Source organism: Phyllobates terribilis, unplaced genomic scaffold, assembly GCF_046119375.1.
Source record: "Phyllobates terribilis strain yellow unplaced genomic scaffold, ASM4611937v1 Scaffold_5__5_contigs__length_657084704, whole genome shotgun sequence".
In the NCBI taxonomy this organism is placed as follows: domain Eukaryota; kingdom Metazoa; phylum Chordata; class Amphibia; order Anura; family Dendrobatidae; genus Phyllobates; species Phyllobates terribilis.
In genome coordinates, this window is record NW_027362765.1 from 371,798,221 (window position 1) to 371,818,362 (window position 20,142).

General features: G+C 44.2%; 1 protein-coding gene across 3 annotated transcripts in view; it reads right to left on the minus strand.

Annotated features, from left to right (window-relative positions):
- The window catches only part of LOC141273214 (rap1 GTPase-activating protein 1-like), a 92,918-nt gene extending 75,154 nt beyond the window's left edge, over positions 1-17,764 (minus strand). Inside the window, exons 1-8 of one of the 3 annotated variants that reach the window (XM_073684781.1) lie at positions 17,589-17,764; positions 16,990-17,077; positions 16,086-16,121; positions 13,978-14,025; positions 11,723-11,758; positions 11,459-11,641; positions 10,355-10,452; positions 9,574-9,652 (exon numbers count right to left, since the gene is read on the minus strand). In XM_073684781.1, the coding sequence (XP_073540882.1) occupies positions 9,574-9,652; positions 10,355-10,452; positions 11,459-11,641; positions 11,723-11,758; positions 13,978-14,025; positions 16,086-16,121; positions 16,990-17,077; positions 17,589-17,632 (612 nt within the window). In that variant the 5' untranslated portion in view covers positions 17,633-17,764. Of the gene's footprint in view, positions 1-9,573; positions 9,653-10,354; positions 10,453-11,458; positions 11,642-11,722; positions 11,759-13,977; positions 14,026-16,085; positions 16,122-16,989; positions 17,104-17,588 lie in introns of all 3 variants that reach the window. The other 2 variants (XM_073684782.1, XM_073684783.1) reach the window with 2 other exon arrangements.
- Positions 17,765-20,142: the final 2,378 nt, after the last annotated feature.

Here is a 20,142-nt window from a genome sequence, read left to right on the forward strand (position 1 = left end):
CACCCGTATAGCTAATTGCATAGCCTGTTGCAAATCCTCAGGTGTAGGATAAGCAATTAGCAGGTCTTTAACCCTTTCACTGAGCCCAGCAAGAAATAGACTTTTCAGAGCAGAATCGTTCCACCCTGTTTGAGTGGACCAACGACGAAAATGTGTACAATATTTTTCCACATTACCTGATCCTTGTTTTAAACGTCTCAACTCAGTCTCAGCTGATGCGACACGGTCAGGATCATCATATAATAGTCCCAAAGCAGAAAAAAAACTATCCACTGATCTGAAGCATGAATCACTAGGTTGCAAAGAAAAGGCCCACTCCTGAGGCTCTTTGCACAAAAGTGACATTATGAACCCTACGCGCTGGGATTCATCCCCAGAGGACTTAGGTCTCAAACGAAAATACAATAAGCAAGCATTTTTAAATGAAAAAAATTCTCGGTGTTCACCAAAAAATAAATCCGGCAAACATACCTTAGGCTCCAAGAAATGTGCTCCAGGACAGTTACTCACGTGCTGACGGAGCTCGGCCACCTCCAGAGAGAGTCCCTGCAGGCGATGAGCCAAATCCTGAACCGACACCATGATGGAACAGAAAAATCTTTCCTTAGAGAATTTGCTGGCTGGACTTACTGTTATGTTCTGCTACCAAAGCTAAGGAAAGAGAGGAGATCTGTCCCTACTATAGGACTCAGCTGAATCCCTACGATGTAACAGGGAACCTGATCCTGCGATCAGACCTGCTAAAGTCCTAATCTAGTCTGTACGGAGACCTATAGATGTGGGGAGGGAATCCCTACAATGTCCAAAGGACTGGGAGGAATATGGGACACCTCCTAACAGAAATAGTAGCAGACAGACGAACAAACAAAATAGATAGAACATAGAGGTCCGTAGACCAAGCGAACTAACAGAGTTAGATACAGAGCACAGGCTAGCTAGAAAGTAGATATACAATGAAGTCCAGCAAAGCCAGAAGGGCGGAGCAGGATTAAATAGGCCAACAAGGTCATGTGACCAGCAAAGGAAAAAAAACCTAACAGCAAGGTTCTAACACCCACGTCCCTGAGTGTACCGTGTGGTGCTCACCCGTATGGCCGGTGACTCGGGGCCTTCGGGTTTCTTGGCCAGAGGACCTGGAATCCCCTGCCTGACGGATTCTGCTGCTGGGTAGGAGTTAGTCCCCACAGCCTCGGACTCCGGGTCCGGTAAGAAATCTTCTCAGTCAGGGCGAGCTCTGCAGCTGCCAGCCCCTGACTCCTTGTAACACTGCTCCCACAGAGCTCCTGATGTTCTGTTCCTATATTTGCTTCTTTTCTCTGTCTCTACTTCTTCTCTACTCACTAACCCTGCCTCAGCCCTAGGTTTATATAGGGGAAGTTCTTCCCCTCCCAGGACTGGGCAGGAGGTGTGGCATGCATAGGATTCCTGACCAAGAGACCTCCCACCTGCTCTCAGACGTAATATCTATATCACTGTGGCAACCAGACCCCTGGGGTGTCACAATACCGCAAGGCAGGAGACATAGACAGGACTCAGTTCAGACACGGGAACTGATACCGCAAGGCAGGAGACAAAGACAGGACTCAGTTCAGACACGGGAACTGATACCGCAAGGCAGGAGACATAGACAGGACTCAGCTCAGACACGGGAACTGATACCGCAAGGCAGGAGACATAGACAGGACTCAGTTCAGACACGGGAACTGATACCGCAAGGCAGGAGACAAAGAACGGGACCTGGCACCTTCAGAGTGCAAGCACACACTGAATGAAACACTATGCTCAGGCATGGGTTAATTGGGGCAGCTGGTTTAAATACCAGGTGACAGACAGAAATAGGCTGAGGACGCACAAGGGGTGTGCCTGCAGCAGGTACAAAAAGCAGGAAGTGATCGGGCGCCGCCCTTAAGCAGCAGACACAGAAGCAAACAGACAGCATGGAGGGAAGCCAGAGAGACACCCTGGACTGGAGATCAAGTGCGCGCTCTTGCACAGTGGGAGATGGACCACTATGCAAGGACGCCGCCAGGTATGTTACAGTACCCCCCCCTTACGCCCCCTCTTCTTCAAGCCTGCCAGAATGTTCCGCAGGGAATTCGAGGGCCAATCCTTTACTTCAAGGAGATCACTTCCACTGTCCACTAGAGAAACTGGTCTCATTTGGGTAGCTAGGATGCTACCTCCTATCCAGCCATCCTCAGCAACAGACGAAACAGGTGGAGTACCAGGAACAGCACACAGGGAAGTCTCTCTCCACTTATTATCAGGTAGCACCCCAGAGGGTTCAGGAGACAACTGGAAGTCCTCCGCCGGGTTGGAGGAGTGCAGAGACTCGGGGGTAACCTCTGCTTCGGGGTACATCTTGTCAAACTCACAGGATGAAATGGGCGAGGTATCAGGTACAAGGTGTAGAAAAGTCCCTGTTACCTTGTTATCTGGTGGTACCCAGGAGGATTCAGAAAACAACTGGGGGTCCTCTGCCGGGTCGGAATAGTGCAGAGACTCGGGGGTAACCTCTGCTTCGGAGTACACTAGGTCGGACTCGCTGGATGAAGCGGGCGAGGTATCAGGTACCGAATATAGAAGAGTACCTGTCCATTCGTTATCAGGTAGCACCCCGAAGGGTTCAGGAGACAACTGGAGGTCCTCCGCCTGGTCGGAGGGGTGTAGAGACTCGGGGATAACCTCTGCTTCGAGGTACATCTTGTCAAATTCACAGGAAGAAATAGACGGGTTATCAGGTACAGGGTGAGAAAAAGTCACTGTCTCTTTGTTATCTGGTGGTACCCCAGAGGAGTCAGGAAACAACTGGAGGTCCTCTGCCGGGTCAGAAGAGTGCAGAGGCTCGGGGAAAACATCTGCTTCAGAGTACACTAGGTCGGACTCACTGGACGAAGCAGGCGAGGTATCGGGTACCGAGTATTGGAAAGTCTCTGTCCATTCACCACCAGGTGGCACCCCGAAGGGTTCTGGAGACAACTGGAGGTCCTCCGCCTGGTCAGAGGGGTGTAGAGACTCATGGGTAACCTCTGCTTCAGAGTACACTAGGTCGGACTCATTGGACGAAGCAAGCGAGGTATCAGATCCAGGATATAGGAGAGTCTCTGTCCATTCACCACCAGGTGGCACCCCGAAGGGTTCTAGAGACAACTGGAGGTCCTCCGCCTGGTCGGAGGGGTGTAGAGACTCGGGAGTAACCTCTGCTTCGGAGTACACTAGGTGGGACTCACTGGACGAAGCGAGCAAGGTATCAGGTACAGAGTATAGGAGAGTCTCTGTCCTTTCGTTACCAGGTAGCACCCCGAAGGGCTCAGGAGACAACTGGAAGTCCTCCGCCAGGTCAGAGGGGTGAAGAGACTCATGGGTAACCTCTGCTTCAGAGTACACTAGGTTGGACTCACTGGATGAAGCAGCCGAGATATCAGGTACTGAGTATAGGAAAGTCTCTGTCCATTCGCTACCAGGTAGCACCCCGAAGGGTTCAGGAGACAACTGGAGATCCTCCGCCTGATCGGAGGGGTGTAGAGACTCAGGGGTAACCTCTGCTTCGGAGAACACTAGGTCGGACTCACTGGACGAAGAGGGCGAGGTATCAGGTGCAGGGTATAGGGAAGTCTCTCTCCAATTGTCCTCAAGTGGTATCCCGGGGGATTCAGGAGGCAACAGGGGGTCCTCCAGTGTGAATTCTGGGTGGGCAGCAGTCTCTTCGGGCAGGAGAACTGGTGCACTACCCACGCACATTACCCGTTGGGGCTTCTCCGGGATACAGGGAGATGAAGCTTCAGTAGGGACTTCAAGGTTGGGGTCAGGAGGTCTCAGGGAGGACAGACCCTGGCGTGACGGCTTGCCTCTACGTCTAGCACATCTGGACTGCCTCTTGAGGTTGGGAGAAGTATTCCGGAGAGTGTAGTCACCCTGTGAGGATTCTGGGTGGGCAGTAGTCTCATTGGGCTGGAGGACTATTGCGCTACCCACACACATTACCCATCGGGGCTGCTCCGGGATACTGGGAAGTGAAGCTTCAGCAGGAGCCTCCGGGTTAGGATCATCGAAGACCATTAGAAAGGCCACCAGGAAGGCCATTATGTCCAGGACAATAGGATCCTGTGTTTCCCATAGGGGGTTGATCCATTCCAAGGCATCACCCGCTAGGTTAGACATAATGAATCCCACCTTAACTCGATCAGTGGGAAAACAAAGAGGGTAGAACTTGAAGTGTAGCATGCATTGCTCCACAAATGCACGACTCTGTCTTGGATCCCCATAGTAACGTGGCGGATCCGCAGGAACGAGAGCTGATAGATCCATCTGGACGGGTGCGTAATTCGCCTGGAACTCAGCCAGAGAAAAAAAAAATAATAATTTTTATTTATTTTTAATGCACGTAGTCGCTGGAAAAAGTCTCAGAGAGCGAAGGCCGTGGGGCTCAACGGGAACCATGGCCTGAGCATGCTTTAATGCACACGCCCGGACTGACTGGCGTGTGCGTGTTTATGTAGTGATTCCACTGTGCCATGAACCGGAGAGTGCCTGGAGGGGCGTAACTAAGTATCTGCCCGATCCGACCAAGGTCGCACGACGGCATACGACGCCAGTGCACCAGGGAGGAACCGAGCAGAGGAACCAGGGTCTACTCCAGGTCAGACTCCGGACACGGCTGTTGACCCACACCGGGGAATACTGGAACAGGCAGACTAGAGCGCAGGCTGGGTAGGGTCCAGTACAGACTGGGAGACAAATTCGAAACCGCAGACGCGGTGGACAGGGCCGAGCAAAGCGAAAACCGCAGACGCGGCGGACAGAGCTGAGCAAAGCGAAAACCGCAGACGCGGCGGACAGAGCTGAGCAAAGCGAAAACCGCAGACGCGGCGGACAGAGCTGAGCAAAGCGAAAACCGCAGACGCGGCGGACAGAGCTGAGCAAAGCGAAAACCGCAGACGCGGCGGACAGAGCTGAGCAAAGCGAAAACCGCAGACGCGGCGGACAGAGCTGAGCAAAGCGAAAACCGCAGACGCGGCGGACAGAGCTGAGCAAAGCGAAAACCGCAGACGCGGCGGACAGAGCTGAGCAAAGCGAAAACCGCAGACGCGGCGGACAGAGCTGAGCAAAGCGAAAACCGCAGACGCGGCGGACAGAGCTGAGCAAAGCGAAAACCGCAGACGCGGCGGACAGAGCTGAGCAAAGTGAAAACCGCAGACGCGGCGGACAGAGCTGAGCAAAGCGAAAACCGCAGACGCGGCGGACAGAGCTGAGCAAAGCGAAAACCACAGACGCGGCGGACAGAGCTGAGCAAAGCGAAAACCGCAGACGCGGTGGGAACAGGGCTCTGTTCACACGGAACAGACTAGAAGGGAAAGGCAGAACCAGATACCCACAGGGTACTTGCAGAGAAGTAGCGAGTGGACCACAAACTCACAAACGGAAGTACAGTGACAACGAGCAGGAGTTAGGTACGAGTTCAGACTCTGCAGAAAAAGGAAAGGAACGGACATAGAGAAAAAACAGGTAAAAGATAGGAGAGAGTTCAGACTGAAACTGAGTGTACGGAGGAGACCGACACTGCAGCGGGATACAGGAGCGGGTCTGGGAATACGGCCCCCAGAGAGGCGGGACGAACAGGCAAGGAGCGTGTTCAGACTGGCCTGGAAATACAGCCTCCAGGATAGGCAGACAAGAGAACACAGACAGGACTCAGTTCAGACACGGGAACTGATACCGCAAGGCAGGAGACATAGACAGGACTCAGTTCAGACACGGGAACTGATACCGCAAGGCAGGAGACAAAGACAGGACTCAGTTCAGACACGGGAACTGATACCGCAAGGCAGGAGACATAGACAGTACTCAGCTCAGACACGGGAACTGATACCGCAAGGCAGGAGACATAGACAGGACTCAGTTCAGACACGGGAACTGATACCGCAAGGCAGGAGACAAAGAACGGGACCTGGCACCTTCAGAGTGCAAGCACACACTGAATGAAACACTATGCTCAGGCATGGGTTAATTGGGGCAGCTGGTTTAAATACCAGGTGACAGACAGCAATAGGCTGAGGACGCACAAGGGGTGTGCCTGCAGCAGGTACAAAAAGCAGGAAGTGATCGGGCGCCGCCCTTAAGCAGCAGACACAGAAGCAAACAGACAGCATGGAGGGAAGCCAGAGAGACACCCTGGACTGGAGATCAAGTGCGCGCTCTTGCACAGTGGGAGATGGACCACTATGCAAGGACGCCGCCAGGTATGTTACACTGTGCTGCTGTGTTTTTCCAGACACTTTTCCTCTTCTTCCTCTGCACGCTAATTCCCGCTCAGGATTCCCCGTACAGGCCACCAATGTTACACGCACACTGCTAGGTTCAGATAGGGGCGAGACAGGTTACATGAATTCTTTGGAATACTGGGGGAACCGTTACTCAGGGCGACCATAGACAATGTGCTGCAGCTTCTCTCAGGCACACAGGGGAATTGACCCTCAGGCACAGACATGTAGGTTTTTTCACTTGCTGACCAGACACACTTGACAAGATTCCTCATAAACAGTAGAACAGTAGCATTTAATAAGAAGCCGCACAACCAGTGCAAGTTAAGTCTTATGAGCAACACGCTCCAGTGACAAACAGTACAGTTTCCTTAGAAGCACAGCAGTTCACAGTCTTCCCAGTAGTACAGGACAGCACAGTTCTAATGCAAAGGCACATTAATGAACACAGCATTCTTTACAGCACAGTGAGATGGAGGAGGGGGGAGGGTTTGCTAGTTCAGGAACTCTACCTGATCTGTGCTTAGCTTCACTCCTGACTTGAATCATTTTCACTTGCAGGGGCGCTTCTGTGAGATACAGAACACACACACCACCTTTCTCTTCGGCTCCAGCCAGACAGTAAACAACTTCCACACAATCCCCCTGAGGCTCTGCTAAAACACTACCCTTCTCCTGTGATTGTTTTAACCCCTCTAGTTGCTGGATGCTTTTAAAGCACACCAGCACTACTTCTGCATGTCACACTCTGCAAAAGCACTACTTCTGCATGTCACAATAGTATACTTAATTATATGTACCAAATGTCCAGCTGTGTGTCTGTATGTAGGGGAGACGGGGCAAAAACTTAGGACAAGGATGAATTCTCAATGCCACACAATAAAAGAAGAAAAAATAGATCTACCTGTAGCCAAGCATTTTTGTTCCCCTAATCACAGCATCAAAGACATGAAATTACTAGTATTAAAAGGTAATTTCAAATCTCAGAGAGAAAGGAGAGTCTCGGAATATAAACTAATGGTGACCTTTGACACCTTCAGAGCAGGAATGAATGTGTCGCATGGATTTATGTTATTCTACATCAACTAAGGAATATGCCCATCAGACTTTTGGGGTCATCACAACGTTGCACCAAACAATAAAAATTTCACAGTCCTTATTTATGAACTGCTAAAATATTTACAGCCAGAAATGTTTATCTCTCTCTATAGCTTTGCTTTTCATCACCTGTCTCATCTATTGCATTATTTCTGTGCCCTATTGGGTATAAATATGTGACTCTTCAGATTTTGGGTTATACTAGCCTGTGTAAGAGACCTGAGTAGTCTCGAAAGTTTGCAATCTGTTACCATCTTTTCAGTTAGCCATTAAAAGGTATCAACCACTGAGGACTCTCAAATCTAAATATTTTTAATTTGAAACAGTCATTCTTGAGTAATGATATTTTGAAAGATTTATGTTCTTGTATTTGAACTTCTGTAATTAATAGCTGTACTCAAAACTGGAACCCTTTCAGGCTGTATCACATTTTTCTGATTTTTTTTTTCCAAATATTTTTATTAATTTTTGGTCTTTACACCCCCGGCTTCCCAATCCTTTATCTTTATGACATTTAAAATATAGGATAAAGGATAACAATCCACTTTGCAATTAAATATGTTTATAGGCACCCTCAACTCCCCCACCAGCTAAAATAATATAAATAATAAAATTGAAATTTGGAAGAATTATCTGCTCAAATGCCAAGAGTTGCTCAAAAATTACCAATATACATTGGCCAAATAATATCGCCAGAGAAAGAAATCAAAGCATATATACCACCATACAGAACCAAAGTAAGGCTACAAACAGGATACAGAGATTAGCTAAGAATATTATATACAAAACAAATAATACCTGCACACAGAGCCCAAATAATGGCAGCAAACACTGAATGAATAATGCCGCCATGTAGTAATCCAGTACATCCAATAAGCATCTAATAATGTCTCCATATGGTGTATAGACACTGGGAAACAGGAAATCGTTTGTGCTGACTGCTATGGGAATGTACAACAAGTACCTAAGTGTGAAATTCTCCAAGTGACTGGTGTATTATTGGTGCCCTAATGGTATATCATACTGACCGGTCAGGAATAGGAATGTATGAGATTATACCTACAGTTATGTTGTAATTCATGTCGATGTTCTGCTGCTGTGATAGAGTAATTATCTCAGGATCAATAAAGTGTATTGTATGATATTGTATCACAAACTGTTAGAAACTGAGTATGGTAAATAATACCGCCGTGGCTTTAAAAAAAGCATACAAAGTCAAAGTAATGCTGCCATAAAAAGTTCAACTGCCATACATACTGCCATATAGTGCTTAAGTAATATGCTAGTAAATTACATCAAAAATTCAATGCACCCCAAGTAATATTGCCATAAAGTTACAAAATAATACAACCCTGCAGTGCTAATTAATATTGCATGCATTGCCTAGACACATAATGCCATACAGTGTCCAGAAACATAATGTCATACAGTGCCCAGACAAATAATGCCATACAGTGTCCAGACACAAAATGCCATACAGTGCCCAGACAAATAATGCCATACAGTGTACAGACACAAAATGCCATACAGTGCCCACACACATAATGGCATATAGTGCCCAGACACATAATGCCATACATTATCTAGACACATAATGCCATACAGTGTCCAGACACATAATGCCATACAGTGTCCAGACACATAATGCCATACAGTGTCCAGACACATAATGCCATACAGTGTCCAGACACATAATGTCATACAGTGCCCAGACAAATAATGCCATAGTGTCCAGACAAATAATGCCATACAGTGTACACGCAAAATGCCATATAGTATTCAGACACAAAATGCCATGCCCAGAAACATAATACCATACGGTGCCCAGACACATAATGCCATACAGTGCCCAGACACATTATGCCATACAGTGCCCAGACAAATAATGCCATACAGTGCCCAGACAAATAATGCCATACAGTGCCCAGACACATAATGCCATACAGTGCCCAGACACAATGCCATACAGTGCCCAGACACATAATACCATACAGTGCCCAGACACATAATGCCATACAGTGCCCAGACACATTGTCATACATTGTCCAGAGAAAAAATGCATAGTATCACAAGATATTACCTTTGGGTGCTCAACACAGTTATATAGCTATAATAAATAAGACTGCCCTTGATGAAGATTTACACTAACTTTACAAAAAAAAGGGGTATAGGGTATAGTACTGTTGGAAATGGTTGTAAATGGTTATCACTGTACCTGTGCCATCTGTCCTGCGGTCGGGAACTGACTGAAGCTGGAGATATTCACCAGCTGATGTTTGGTGCCAGATTTTGTTCTACAACAATAAAGAGAGATTTTATAAAATTGCCACATGCTGCAGTCTAATGAATATATTGCTAATCCACACACATTCATGAGCAGCAAAGAAGTGGGTGAATACTATTTTTTTGCAGAATTAATTTTTTTACTTTGTTTTTTAAAAATTGTCCACAGGGGTCAAGACTGGGTTAATGGTCACTTATGAATATGTAACTCACAGTAAAATCATGATGGATGGAATTTTTGTAATAGTTTTGTCACTTTTTCCCCAGAAGGCAAACCTTATATTCGTACTACAGTCACAATGTTACTGTGATGAATGCACAACTGGAGCCCCAGCGCTAAGGCTATGTAGAATTTGGGAAGAGTAATGCAGCTATGGTGCCTGGAGAGGGACAAAGTAGTTCTCCACATTTTTAAAAATTTAGCAAAATTTTTAAATACAATATTCCATCTTTACATTTTTTCAAACTTGTCTTCTAATTTTTTTCCCTAGTTTTCCTTTATGTGTTGTAGCCATCTTTGCTCAGGTCAGACCGGCTGATCTGAAAATCAGAACTGCCAGAGTATAGCTAGACATGAGTGGAGCCATCACCTTCCTGCTCATTCAGGCAATCAAATCCTGACTTATAAATAGGGGTCCGTCGCAGATTTTTTCAACATTGACAAGAATGTAAAGCTAACACAGTGTGAACAGAAGCAAACACCTGAGCCTTACCTCAATATTAGTCGTAGCCTCTCAGTTTTCTGCTCCAGTTTTGCAGACAGGACAACGGCTCCGAGACGTGGATCCTGAGCACAGAAGTTATAGTGCTCCTAGTAATGGAGTCAAAGAAAAATATATTCATTTTTTCTTTCTAAATCATTTTTGTTCCTCATTGGTGATTAAATTTGCGTTAATTTGTTAAAATGGTTGCCTTCATTTTACACAAGTCAGAAGATTGTATCATCCAAAGAAGTCTGATATGTCATTGTGTGCAGCGAGGTGGGCTTCCCCATAATGCTTTTGAGCTATCATATCACATGCCATAGCACAGCCAATCAGGAGAGACTATCATAGCATGTATAAAAGCTGAGGCAGGGAATGCAGCAGCCATTGTGTGATGAATTTGGATAGTGAGAGGACATCACAGCTTAGCTATAGACAAAGCCATAAAACACTGAAGAAACTGTACAGATTGTGTGTGACAGCACAGCAGGGAAGAACAGCTACCATCTGTCTATTCATAGCCATATATTCTGAGATCACTTTGACATTTACTAAGGCTGTGATTGCATTAAGGGGCTTGAACATGGTTAGATTCAGTCCTGGGAGACCTCAGAGTGTTACAATCATCATTTCAGGGCAATTGTAGGCTTTTTATCATTTTTTGATTCACGGTGAATCAAATTTTTCCAAAAATTTCAGCAAAGCTGGCAAATTGCAATTTTTAAAAAATGTGCTCTTCTCTATTGATGACCCTTGTGGGATCTGTAATGGCCTCCATATATGATGGGAAATTGGCTACAGTTACTCATGTCTCTTTCTGAAATGTAACAATGATAGCCAATCTCTTTAAATCTCTTCAAAAGTTTTCCTATCAGTAGAGTCACAATTGATGATGGGTTCCAACATGTAGCCGAGACCCATAATTTCCCAGCGAAAACACCCTTCTTGTCGCAATTAGTTTTGTGAATGGAAGCGACCAGACACAGTCTCTTGGATGAGAATGGGATTTTAGTCCCTTTATTCCATTCCAATCAGTAAAACTCCCACCAATGACTTCCTATTTTACCCATGCTAATTTTTAGACCACACCCTTTATTAATAAGATTATCATACCTTTCCCAGGAAGTGCTTCCTGTAGAAACGCGCTGTAGGGTCGGATTGCAGGATGCGTAATCTGTCATACGGAGCTGGAAGATCGGATTCAGGGGAGGGCAGAGAGTGGTTAGTCCCCTCTATCCAGTACCCACCTTGTGGGGGCACAACTAAGAGGGGCAAAGGGTGGCCTCTTCTCAACACCTATGAGAAACGTCGGGCAAAGCTTACTAAGAAGAAATAATCAGGACAAAAGAAGATCTTGGATAATCTTGGAGAACTTACTTCTTGAATTCCGGGATGTGTTTTCTCAATTCTCCTCTAGAGATAAAAAATATCAGATCAATCATGGGCAACTGGTCTATGCATGAAATAATGTTTATTTTTATGAGAACCTAAAGTCCAGTTCATTGAAGAAAGTAAATGATTGTTTTTAGTAATTGGTTTTACCATTGAAAGTAATGACCCTGTCCCAACATACTGTGCCTCAATCCCAACCTTTGACCTATTGTAGTGATCATCTTTCTTGGACCCTTGTGCCACTTTAGGCCTTGCTAGTTGCCACTTTTTCATTAGATTCAGGCTTAGACTCTGGTGAACGATTCTAAGATCGGTCATTGATGTGCGATTGGTGGTGATCCAACTCTCAATAGTGGTGATCTTTCTTGGACCATCACCCAACTTTATGCCTTGTCACAACTTTTTTGTTGGATTCAGGTTTTGATTTTTGGGGCGACCATTCCAAGAAAGATCTTCGATGTGTGAATGGTGAGGATCCAACTTCTGTAATACCAGGATAATTCCGGCAGCAATATATCTTTTTCATTGTACTAAACGCTACTGCGGATCAGTACTTTTGCATCCTTCACTGCACGGCTGTATGTACCGATGTGAAACTGTGCCTGCAGCAAAAATGATGGGGCACCGATGCGCAAAGGCTTCTGGTCATCAAGGAGACAAGACTTGCACCCATCTAACATTGATCAATGAAAATAATGGAGATGTGGTTCTCAAGCTCCTTGACCTTCTGATCCACAAGAGTTCTAGGAGTCGGACCTTCACGCATTAATGGCCTATACTAGAGGTTGGCCAGTAGTGGTAACTTGTGGAGAATTCAAACAGGTAGTCTTCATCAACCTTTGCTCCGTGTACCTCCCCTTTGTCTTTCTGTTCACCTTCCTTTAAAGCACAATAGTCTTCTTATGCATTTGCCTTATGGTAGACTCATGAAGGAATAAAATATACTTTTTTTTTTTTAATAATTTTGATCAGCATGGCAAGTTATGACATTTTGTAAATCACTTTATTAGGGGATTTGTCTTCATTCCTTATTTTAGCTGCATTAATAAAAGTTTGTACTCATTTGGAGTACAGATGATGGCAGTGAAAGGGTCAGCACTAGTGTTGAGCGAGTATGTTCTATTAACCCTTTCGGCGAGTATGCTCAGGCCGAGCTCCGAGTATTTACAGCTGCTCGGTGATATGGTTGAATCGCTCCCGTGTGCATGATCTGCAACTGTTTGACAGCTTTATTACATGTGATTGTCTATTTCTTACACATTCCTCACATGTAATAAAGCTGTCAAACAGTTGCAAATCATGCACACGGGAGCGATTCAAACATATCACCGAGCAGCTGTAAATACTCGGAGCTCGGCCCGAGCGTACTCGGACAGAACATACTCGCTCAACACTAGTCAGCACCCATCTACTCCTCTGAGTGTTGAGCTTATGAGAACAAATCTGCAGAAGATTATCCCAGAATTAATGAGACACAGGTGCTGTGCTGAGCCATCACTGCCGTCATCTGTACTCCAAATGAGTACGTTCTAATATCAGTGCAGCTAAAGGCAGGCAAATAGACTGGGAAAGGAAAGGGTTTGGTAGTCGCTTACATGCATTTTTTTACAGTGATGAAACCATTCCTCTAATAAAGTTATTTGCGAAGTTTCTTAAATTTCTATGCTGGAAAAAATTATAAAATAATTTAAGAATTGAATGGGAGGCCATTAAATCTTTAAATAGAATTAGGCCATATGTACATATTTTGTTCAATGGTATATAGAAATAACCAGACCTCCAGGCCAGGACTGGGCATGTCGAAATCCATCCTCCCAACTCTTCTATCAAGGGGAGTCAGGGGATAGTCGACCAATATAAGCCGATTTATAAGCAATTATTTTTGCATCAATACGATGATCCTTCCATTTTGAAGTACTTTAGACACCATACAACTTGGATTCTGTTTTTCGCAGTCTGGGGCATTACAAAAGTGGTGCGAGAACAGTACAAAATAGACAAAGAGAATGTAAAAACTATAAATGATAAAATAAAAATAAATCGAGACCGTAGACTGATCCGCAATCGATAACCATCAAAAATAAGCTCCACCTCTTTCGTATTCTCTACCCTCCCCGTGTTGAGGCTGAACAAAGAGAAAACATATGTACTGTCCCTTTAAGAACATTTTTTAAGGAAAAAACAGATACATTGAAATGTCATCTATGGTCCAACCATGGAATCACGGATGGATGACTGACCTTCAGAGGGGAGGGGAGGACGCAGCGCTGATCCTCCAGACGGCTGCACTGAGATAATCAAAGACAATATATATATAAATTGTATATAAAGAGAATTAACATATAAACTGTAACATATAAAAATATAAAGGTTACAAAATGAAGAGTAGTACAGCGCTGAATGCCCTTCTTAGACCCATGATGGTCACCTCTAGTGACCACCAATGACCAGTCCGGGGCAGGCCGTGAAGTTGCTGAGGATGCGCCTCCCACATTGTGGTCCCAGCAATTAGTATTGTGTTTGTCATCTAAAACAGGGATAACCTCTAATTTAGCAGGGCTATCCATATATTTTTTTGGACACAATGATGGCAAATTTGAATCTTTTGGCCAGTTTGGGGGCATTTTTGGGCGAGACTGGGGTGGAACGTAACCATTGCTACAGTAATGTTGCTGGTAAGTGTGAAATACCGAGGATATTTTGGCCCAATTTGGTCAATCAGAGATCTCACGTTGGCACCACTGCTGTGCCAATATGAGCCCAGTGCCTCCCCGCATACATAACTCAGGGTCAGACACTGGCATAGGGCTCCTATGTAACAGCGTATGGGACCCTCGTATGGGGACCTTCACATTCCAGCAGCATTTCATAAATTACCTAATTGTGACCCAAAAGAATTCTTTAGCTCAGTCATTAACATGCAATCTGGATTAAAATTAGCGATGAGCCCCTCCACCCACTGGAGCAGTCAATTGGCTTTTATAGAATTTAGTCAAATTGAGACCATTTCTGAGCGGCTGTAACCTGTGGGGGTTAAGATACAAGGTGCAGGTACGGTAGGATGCTTAAAAGGGTCGTCTCATCATCATAAATGGGTGACGTTGGAAAGTGTTTGGAAAAACAAGAAACTTTGCAATTTTTGTAAGAGCAGAGGGATTTTTAATACTTTTATACTTGACTGCTCGTTGCCAGAGTCGCCGGACACTTCTACAGTATATCAGTGGTGGTCAGTTTTCTAGACAAGGAGGGCGCGCTTTTAAGCTATGTGCTTATGGCTTGGATGCACCGCTCTGTGATCCGGTCAGCTTCACTGCACAATTTGGACCACCGACTCAGCCATGCCACCGGCCCGAACTGTCAATCATCAGGAGCGCATTGCCCCCTGGCAAGCTGGAAGCCAGAAGGCAGGTGAGTGGTGCGCTCCTGATGATAGGATACTGACACAACCCCTTTAATTTGATTAAATCCAACTCTGACTTCATGCAAAACTCTAATTCTAAAAAGTTTTTGGAAGAATAAAATGAGAACATACTATAGGACATAAAAGTCAAAAAAGTTCTGAAAACTGCTAATTAGGGAATGGGAGAAAACTCTTTCAATGGGGACCTGAATCTTAGTGAACCCCCCTCCAGGGATAAGGGACAGTTGTAATAGTCTCATAAGTCGCATGGAGAATATGACTCACTCCATATTTCTGAACTAGGTCACATTCTCCTGATGGGTGCAATCTCTCCTGCGCTCTCATCACATTCATAATTAATGTGGTTCTATAGATCCCGCGTACGCTCAATAATTGTGTTTATTTTCATTAATTAGTTAATGACATTTCACTGAATTTCCTGTGGGGAGAACCTTGGTGTCACACCGAGCTGGGAGCAATTAAGGGCCGACACAGAGTAGCTTTTCATAGCAAAAAAAAATTCAGTTTTTAGTGTGTAATTACATAAACTGACCTCCACCCTTAACTAACAATAGCTGTATTGTCGAAGATATAGAATATATACAGGATATGGAAACTGCATTTACATGGAGACCATCAGCATGCTGCTGTTGACTGATCTTACATTGCTGCTTACACTTAGTACTTTTTAATACAGGGGTTAAATTTAGAGATTGGCAAAATATGATCATAATGTTACAGTGTATTTTTGGCTTCCCCTTTAATTGTCATTCTAGGGCATTGGCCCCATTGCATGAAATTCCAAAGGAGAAAAAGGAGCTAATGTGAATGTGGACAAATAATTGGATGCTCTACTGAACAATGGTTGACTTTTCTTTTTCGTGAGCGGTTGTATATGGAAAATTTACAAAGAACAAGATTTTTATCATCAATACAAATCTTCCTTACCTGCATTTTCTCAATCATTTCAAACAAGTCGGAGGACTGCAAAAAAAAAAAGACAGAAAGAGTAAAAAGTAAAAATGTTTGCAACATGGTAGCACCACCCCTAACAGGGTATGTCCAACTATTTGTGCACCGCTTCAATGCATCTATAATGAAAAAAAATTGTCAACTTCACAGTCTCCAACCAGATTGTGTATACAGCTCCTATGCAGACTAATGTGTCTCCAAGGTTACTTAATATGTAAATTGTTTCTTTAGAGAAAAAAAAAGGACTTGACCTCTAGCTCCACATATTGGAAGTAGCAATCCTAAAAGTCAATATGGACCCTTTAACGAGCCTTTCCATAAGACATAGGCTAAAAGCCAAACCAGAATCTCAAATTGCAGACACGTGTTTCAGGGTGATTGCCCCTCATCAGTGCAAGTCCTGGGTTTCAGAATACAAAGAATCTCTGTGCAGTCTTCTATCAGTCTGCACCTTTGAATGGATTAGCATCCAGGGGACAGAAGGGAATATGGTTGAAGGATCAGACTACGCAAAGCTTGTTTGTAGTCTGTAGCCTGGAGACATCATTTGTGTATAGTAGCTGTATACATAAAACAGTGGAAATTTGCACAGATGCTTAATTTTATAATTTGCATTAGGCACCATCACTGGTGGGTATTAGATGCACTCGTGACAAATATCAGGATATTATTTACAACTGAGCAGGGGCTAATTATTGCATATAAGGCCTTAGTATGGCACCTGGCACTATTAATATTATACTAACATGGAACTCTGAAAATACTGACCCTGATTTCAACCATTGCTGATGGAGGAACCCGCTGTCCTCCACCTCCCAATATAATGAGCACAGCCATCTATACAAACAATAATGAATAAAGTTGCAAGAGACCTTCAGACCTTGTTTCGTGAGGTGGGTGGATGAGACATCTCTTCTAGTTGTCTGCTGGATATGTCTGGAACACACACGTCAGGCTCTTCAGACTTTCTGAAAAATATTAAGCGGCTTCACTCCTAAATCAAAACATAAAACATAAGAATTCATATCTGAAATACAGAATTCCAAAAACGATCGTCACTCCACTGTGGTGGTGGTGCACGAGGAGGGTAAATAGTGCAAAATCAGAGAAGTCTCAACACTCATGAAAGTGACTGAAGGGACTTCTCTGATATCGGAAATACAAGCATTGTGCAAGGAAATTTAGGATAAAAAATGAAAAGTTGAAAATTCCAAAAACAATAGAAAGTTGAGTCAAGAAAACCCTTGGGGATCACAGACCAATCAATTGTGCAAAAAAGAGACATTTCATCTCACTTTGATGTCAAGCACTGACCCAAAATAGAGGAAGATCAAAGTCAACGGAGGAGTAGAAAAAACTTAGACGATGACATGGAGACATAGCCAAGAAGAAACCATAAATATGAACATGACTAACGCTAAAAAAATAGAATGAGACGGTTGATACACTTGACCTAAGAAACAGCCGGTATCTACTCACCCTCCATACGCACCGAATGTGAAGCTCTTTTTGCGAGAGAACATCTAGAATCTCTCCAGAATGACTCTCTCTCTTGTGAGATTTGTGAGCTATGAAGAGATTCTGCTTGTCCAAGAGACAAAGAAGAGACTGCTGGAGTCAAAGAAACCACCTGCCTGGTACTGACTGCCAGACACTCAGCCTGTCTAATAAATGTCAAAGTCAGCACTTGAAAGATGAGGAAAATGTCAATGAGACAATCAGTCAATGTGCCCCATTGAGCATGCAGGACCCCTGGCCAGAGACAGGCAAGATCCTCTCTTATGGGCCCTCTCCATGCTCTCAGCACTTTCTTTATTCCTCTCGTCCTCATTGTCTCTTTCTGTCTTCTAAACAGTCAGACATTATGGGACCCCCTGCCGCTGCACTCTCCTGTGGGGACGATGACATTAACCATGAGGAGCAGCTCCGATTTTCCATCGAATACATGGCAAGAGATCTGCTTAATAAGAAAACACATCAGTATAAAACAGCAAATAGAACAGAACAAATCTAATTACAGATCAATTCATTTCCATATTGTATCAAGAGTGAGGTATAGATATTTACAGTAACCGTGGTGAAGTTCGGCCAAAAAGTTGGACACCATTGACTCAAAGTTTCTCATGATCCTAAAAGGGTTGTCCATTTTGGTTGGAAGGATTCCCTGATACTAGATGATGAAAGAATGTCCGATCGCTTCGACCCCCATTGCTGTAAACTGTTAGGGAGCAAGTGTTCAATTCTCCTACAGCGCCATCATTGGGAAAAGTAAGAATTGTACAGTTCCCATTGAAATCAATGTGTTGGCTGTGCGAAGTGATGACACGTCAGGACCTCCAGAATGAAAGTCACTCTTTGTTACCACTCGTAGACTTGTGAGTTGAAGACTGCCTTAGATTTTCTCGGCATTCCCCTACAAAATAAGTTTTGCCTTTTGGAAGTGACTGTGCGACAATGTGATTTGGGTTATACATCGTCCTCTGATAGAAGGCCAAGGTGACCCGTCAAACCGATGGTACCCAAAGGGCGGTAGAAGTGGCACATTGGTCGGGTCAGTTTATCATTGGCGGAGTGGAGGGGCCTATCTAGTAAAAAGGGATTGATCACATCTGATATCACTGATACTTTGGTGTGTGTTTTTCGAATTTTATCCCAAAAAATCCTAATCTTTTGCAATTTGCCTGGGCTGGATTCCATTGGGAAGGAAAAATTATACTGACTTTGCCACTTGCCTGTCGTGCTCCAGACCCCAGAGCACAATGAAACAAAATTTGTGAACATTATATTCACTTTGCCGCTCACCTGTCCCAACATCGCAGTTCCCCACCCAGTAATCCGATCTCTCCCCGCGGCTCCGGTACCTTCTTTTTTTTAGGTGTTGGGACAGACATCTTCAGCTACTTCAGTCTTCATCCAACCAACTAAATCTCAGCGATGAACGTCGCGACATCCTGATGCCGTGATGTCACAAAGTCACGACGTGCGTCGGCCAAAGTGACTGCTAAATTCATGCGTTCATGTTCTTACCAGGTCAGACAACTACTGTTTTCTGCCATTGCCTCCACTTCCTACTGGTGATAATATATGAGGTCTATATTCCGTTGACAATGGATCTACTGCAGATGAGGACAGGTGGCACTAGATGTCACTAAACCACCGCAAAGTCATACAACAGTGACCGAGAGCACAAAGTAGTGCGGCAATATAACAGCCAAATGGCGATACAGTGATATTACACACAGGATAATGAAGGGTTACTCCATAATCATCAAAATTAGAATAGAAATTAACATTACAAAACATCAACTGAGCAGGAGAGAAGCCTACCAGCCGGTATCACTGTTCCCTGGAAGCCATGTGGTCTGGAAATGATAAAATTGCAGAATATCAGACTCTGCAGAGAGGTATGTCTGTAATCGGGCTTGATAACCTCATTATTAGGCTGTTTTAACTCTTTTTTTTCCAGACCGAGCGGCTTACATCTAGCACAGGGAACACTTATCACCCAAATTTGTTAAAAAAAAAGTAAAAAAAAAAAAAAGAAGAAATCAATCTCAAAACAAGTGGCCATATTCATTATTGCATTTGCACCTCTTTTTTGTTGAGTTTTTGGCATTCTGCGCCTTTTTTTGTTTGGGCCAAAAATAATATTTCCATTTGCGACTCCTGTTTTTGAATTCTATTTTATATAGATTTTTGTGTCTTTTTATAATTTGTGATTTTTCAAAGCATTGTAAAATTTGTCGCAAATGTACTCCGGTCACCTACTCCCCTCTTCCACAGTGATTTTATGCGCGCCAGGATTTTTTTTTTAAGCAATTTTTACGACATTTTGCAAAACAGGACACTTTAACTCTAAAAAAAATCTAAAATGGTTAAAGACAGACAAAATATAATTTTTTACTTTGTGCAAAATTCATCAACCGCATGCACCATTTTGATGAATTTGGTGCAAAAACCAACAGCAAATACCACAAGAAGAAATAAAGAAGAGTGACTTAGAAAAAATGCAAATGATATAGTTTTAATAATA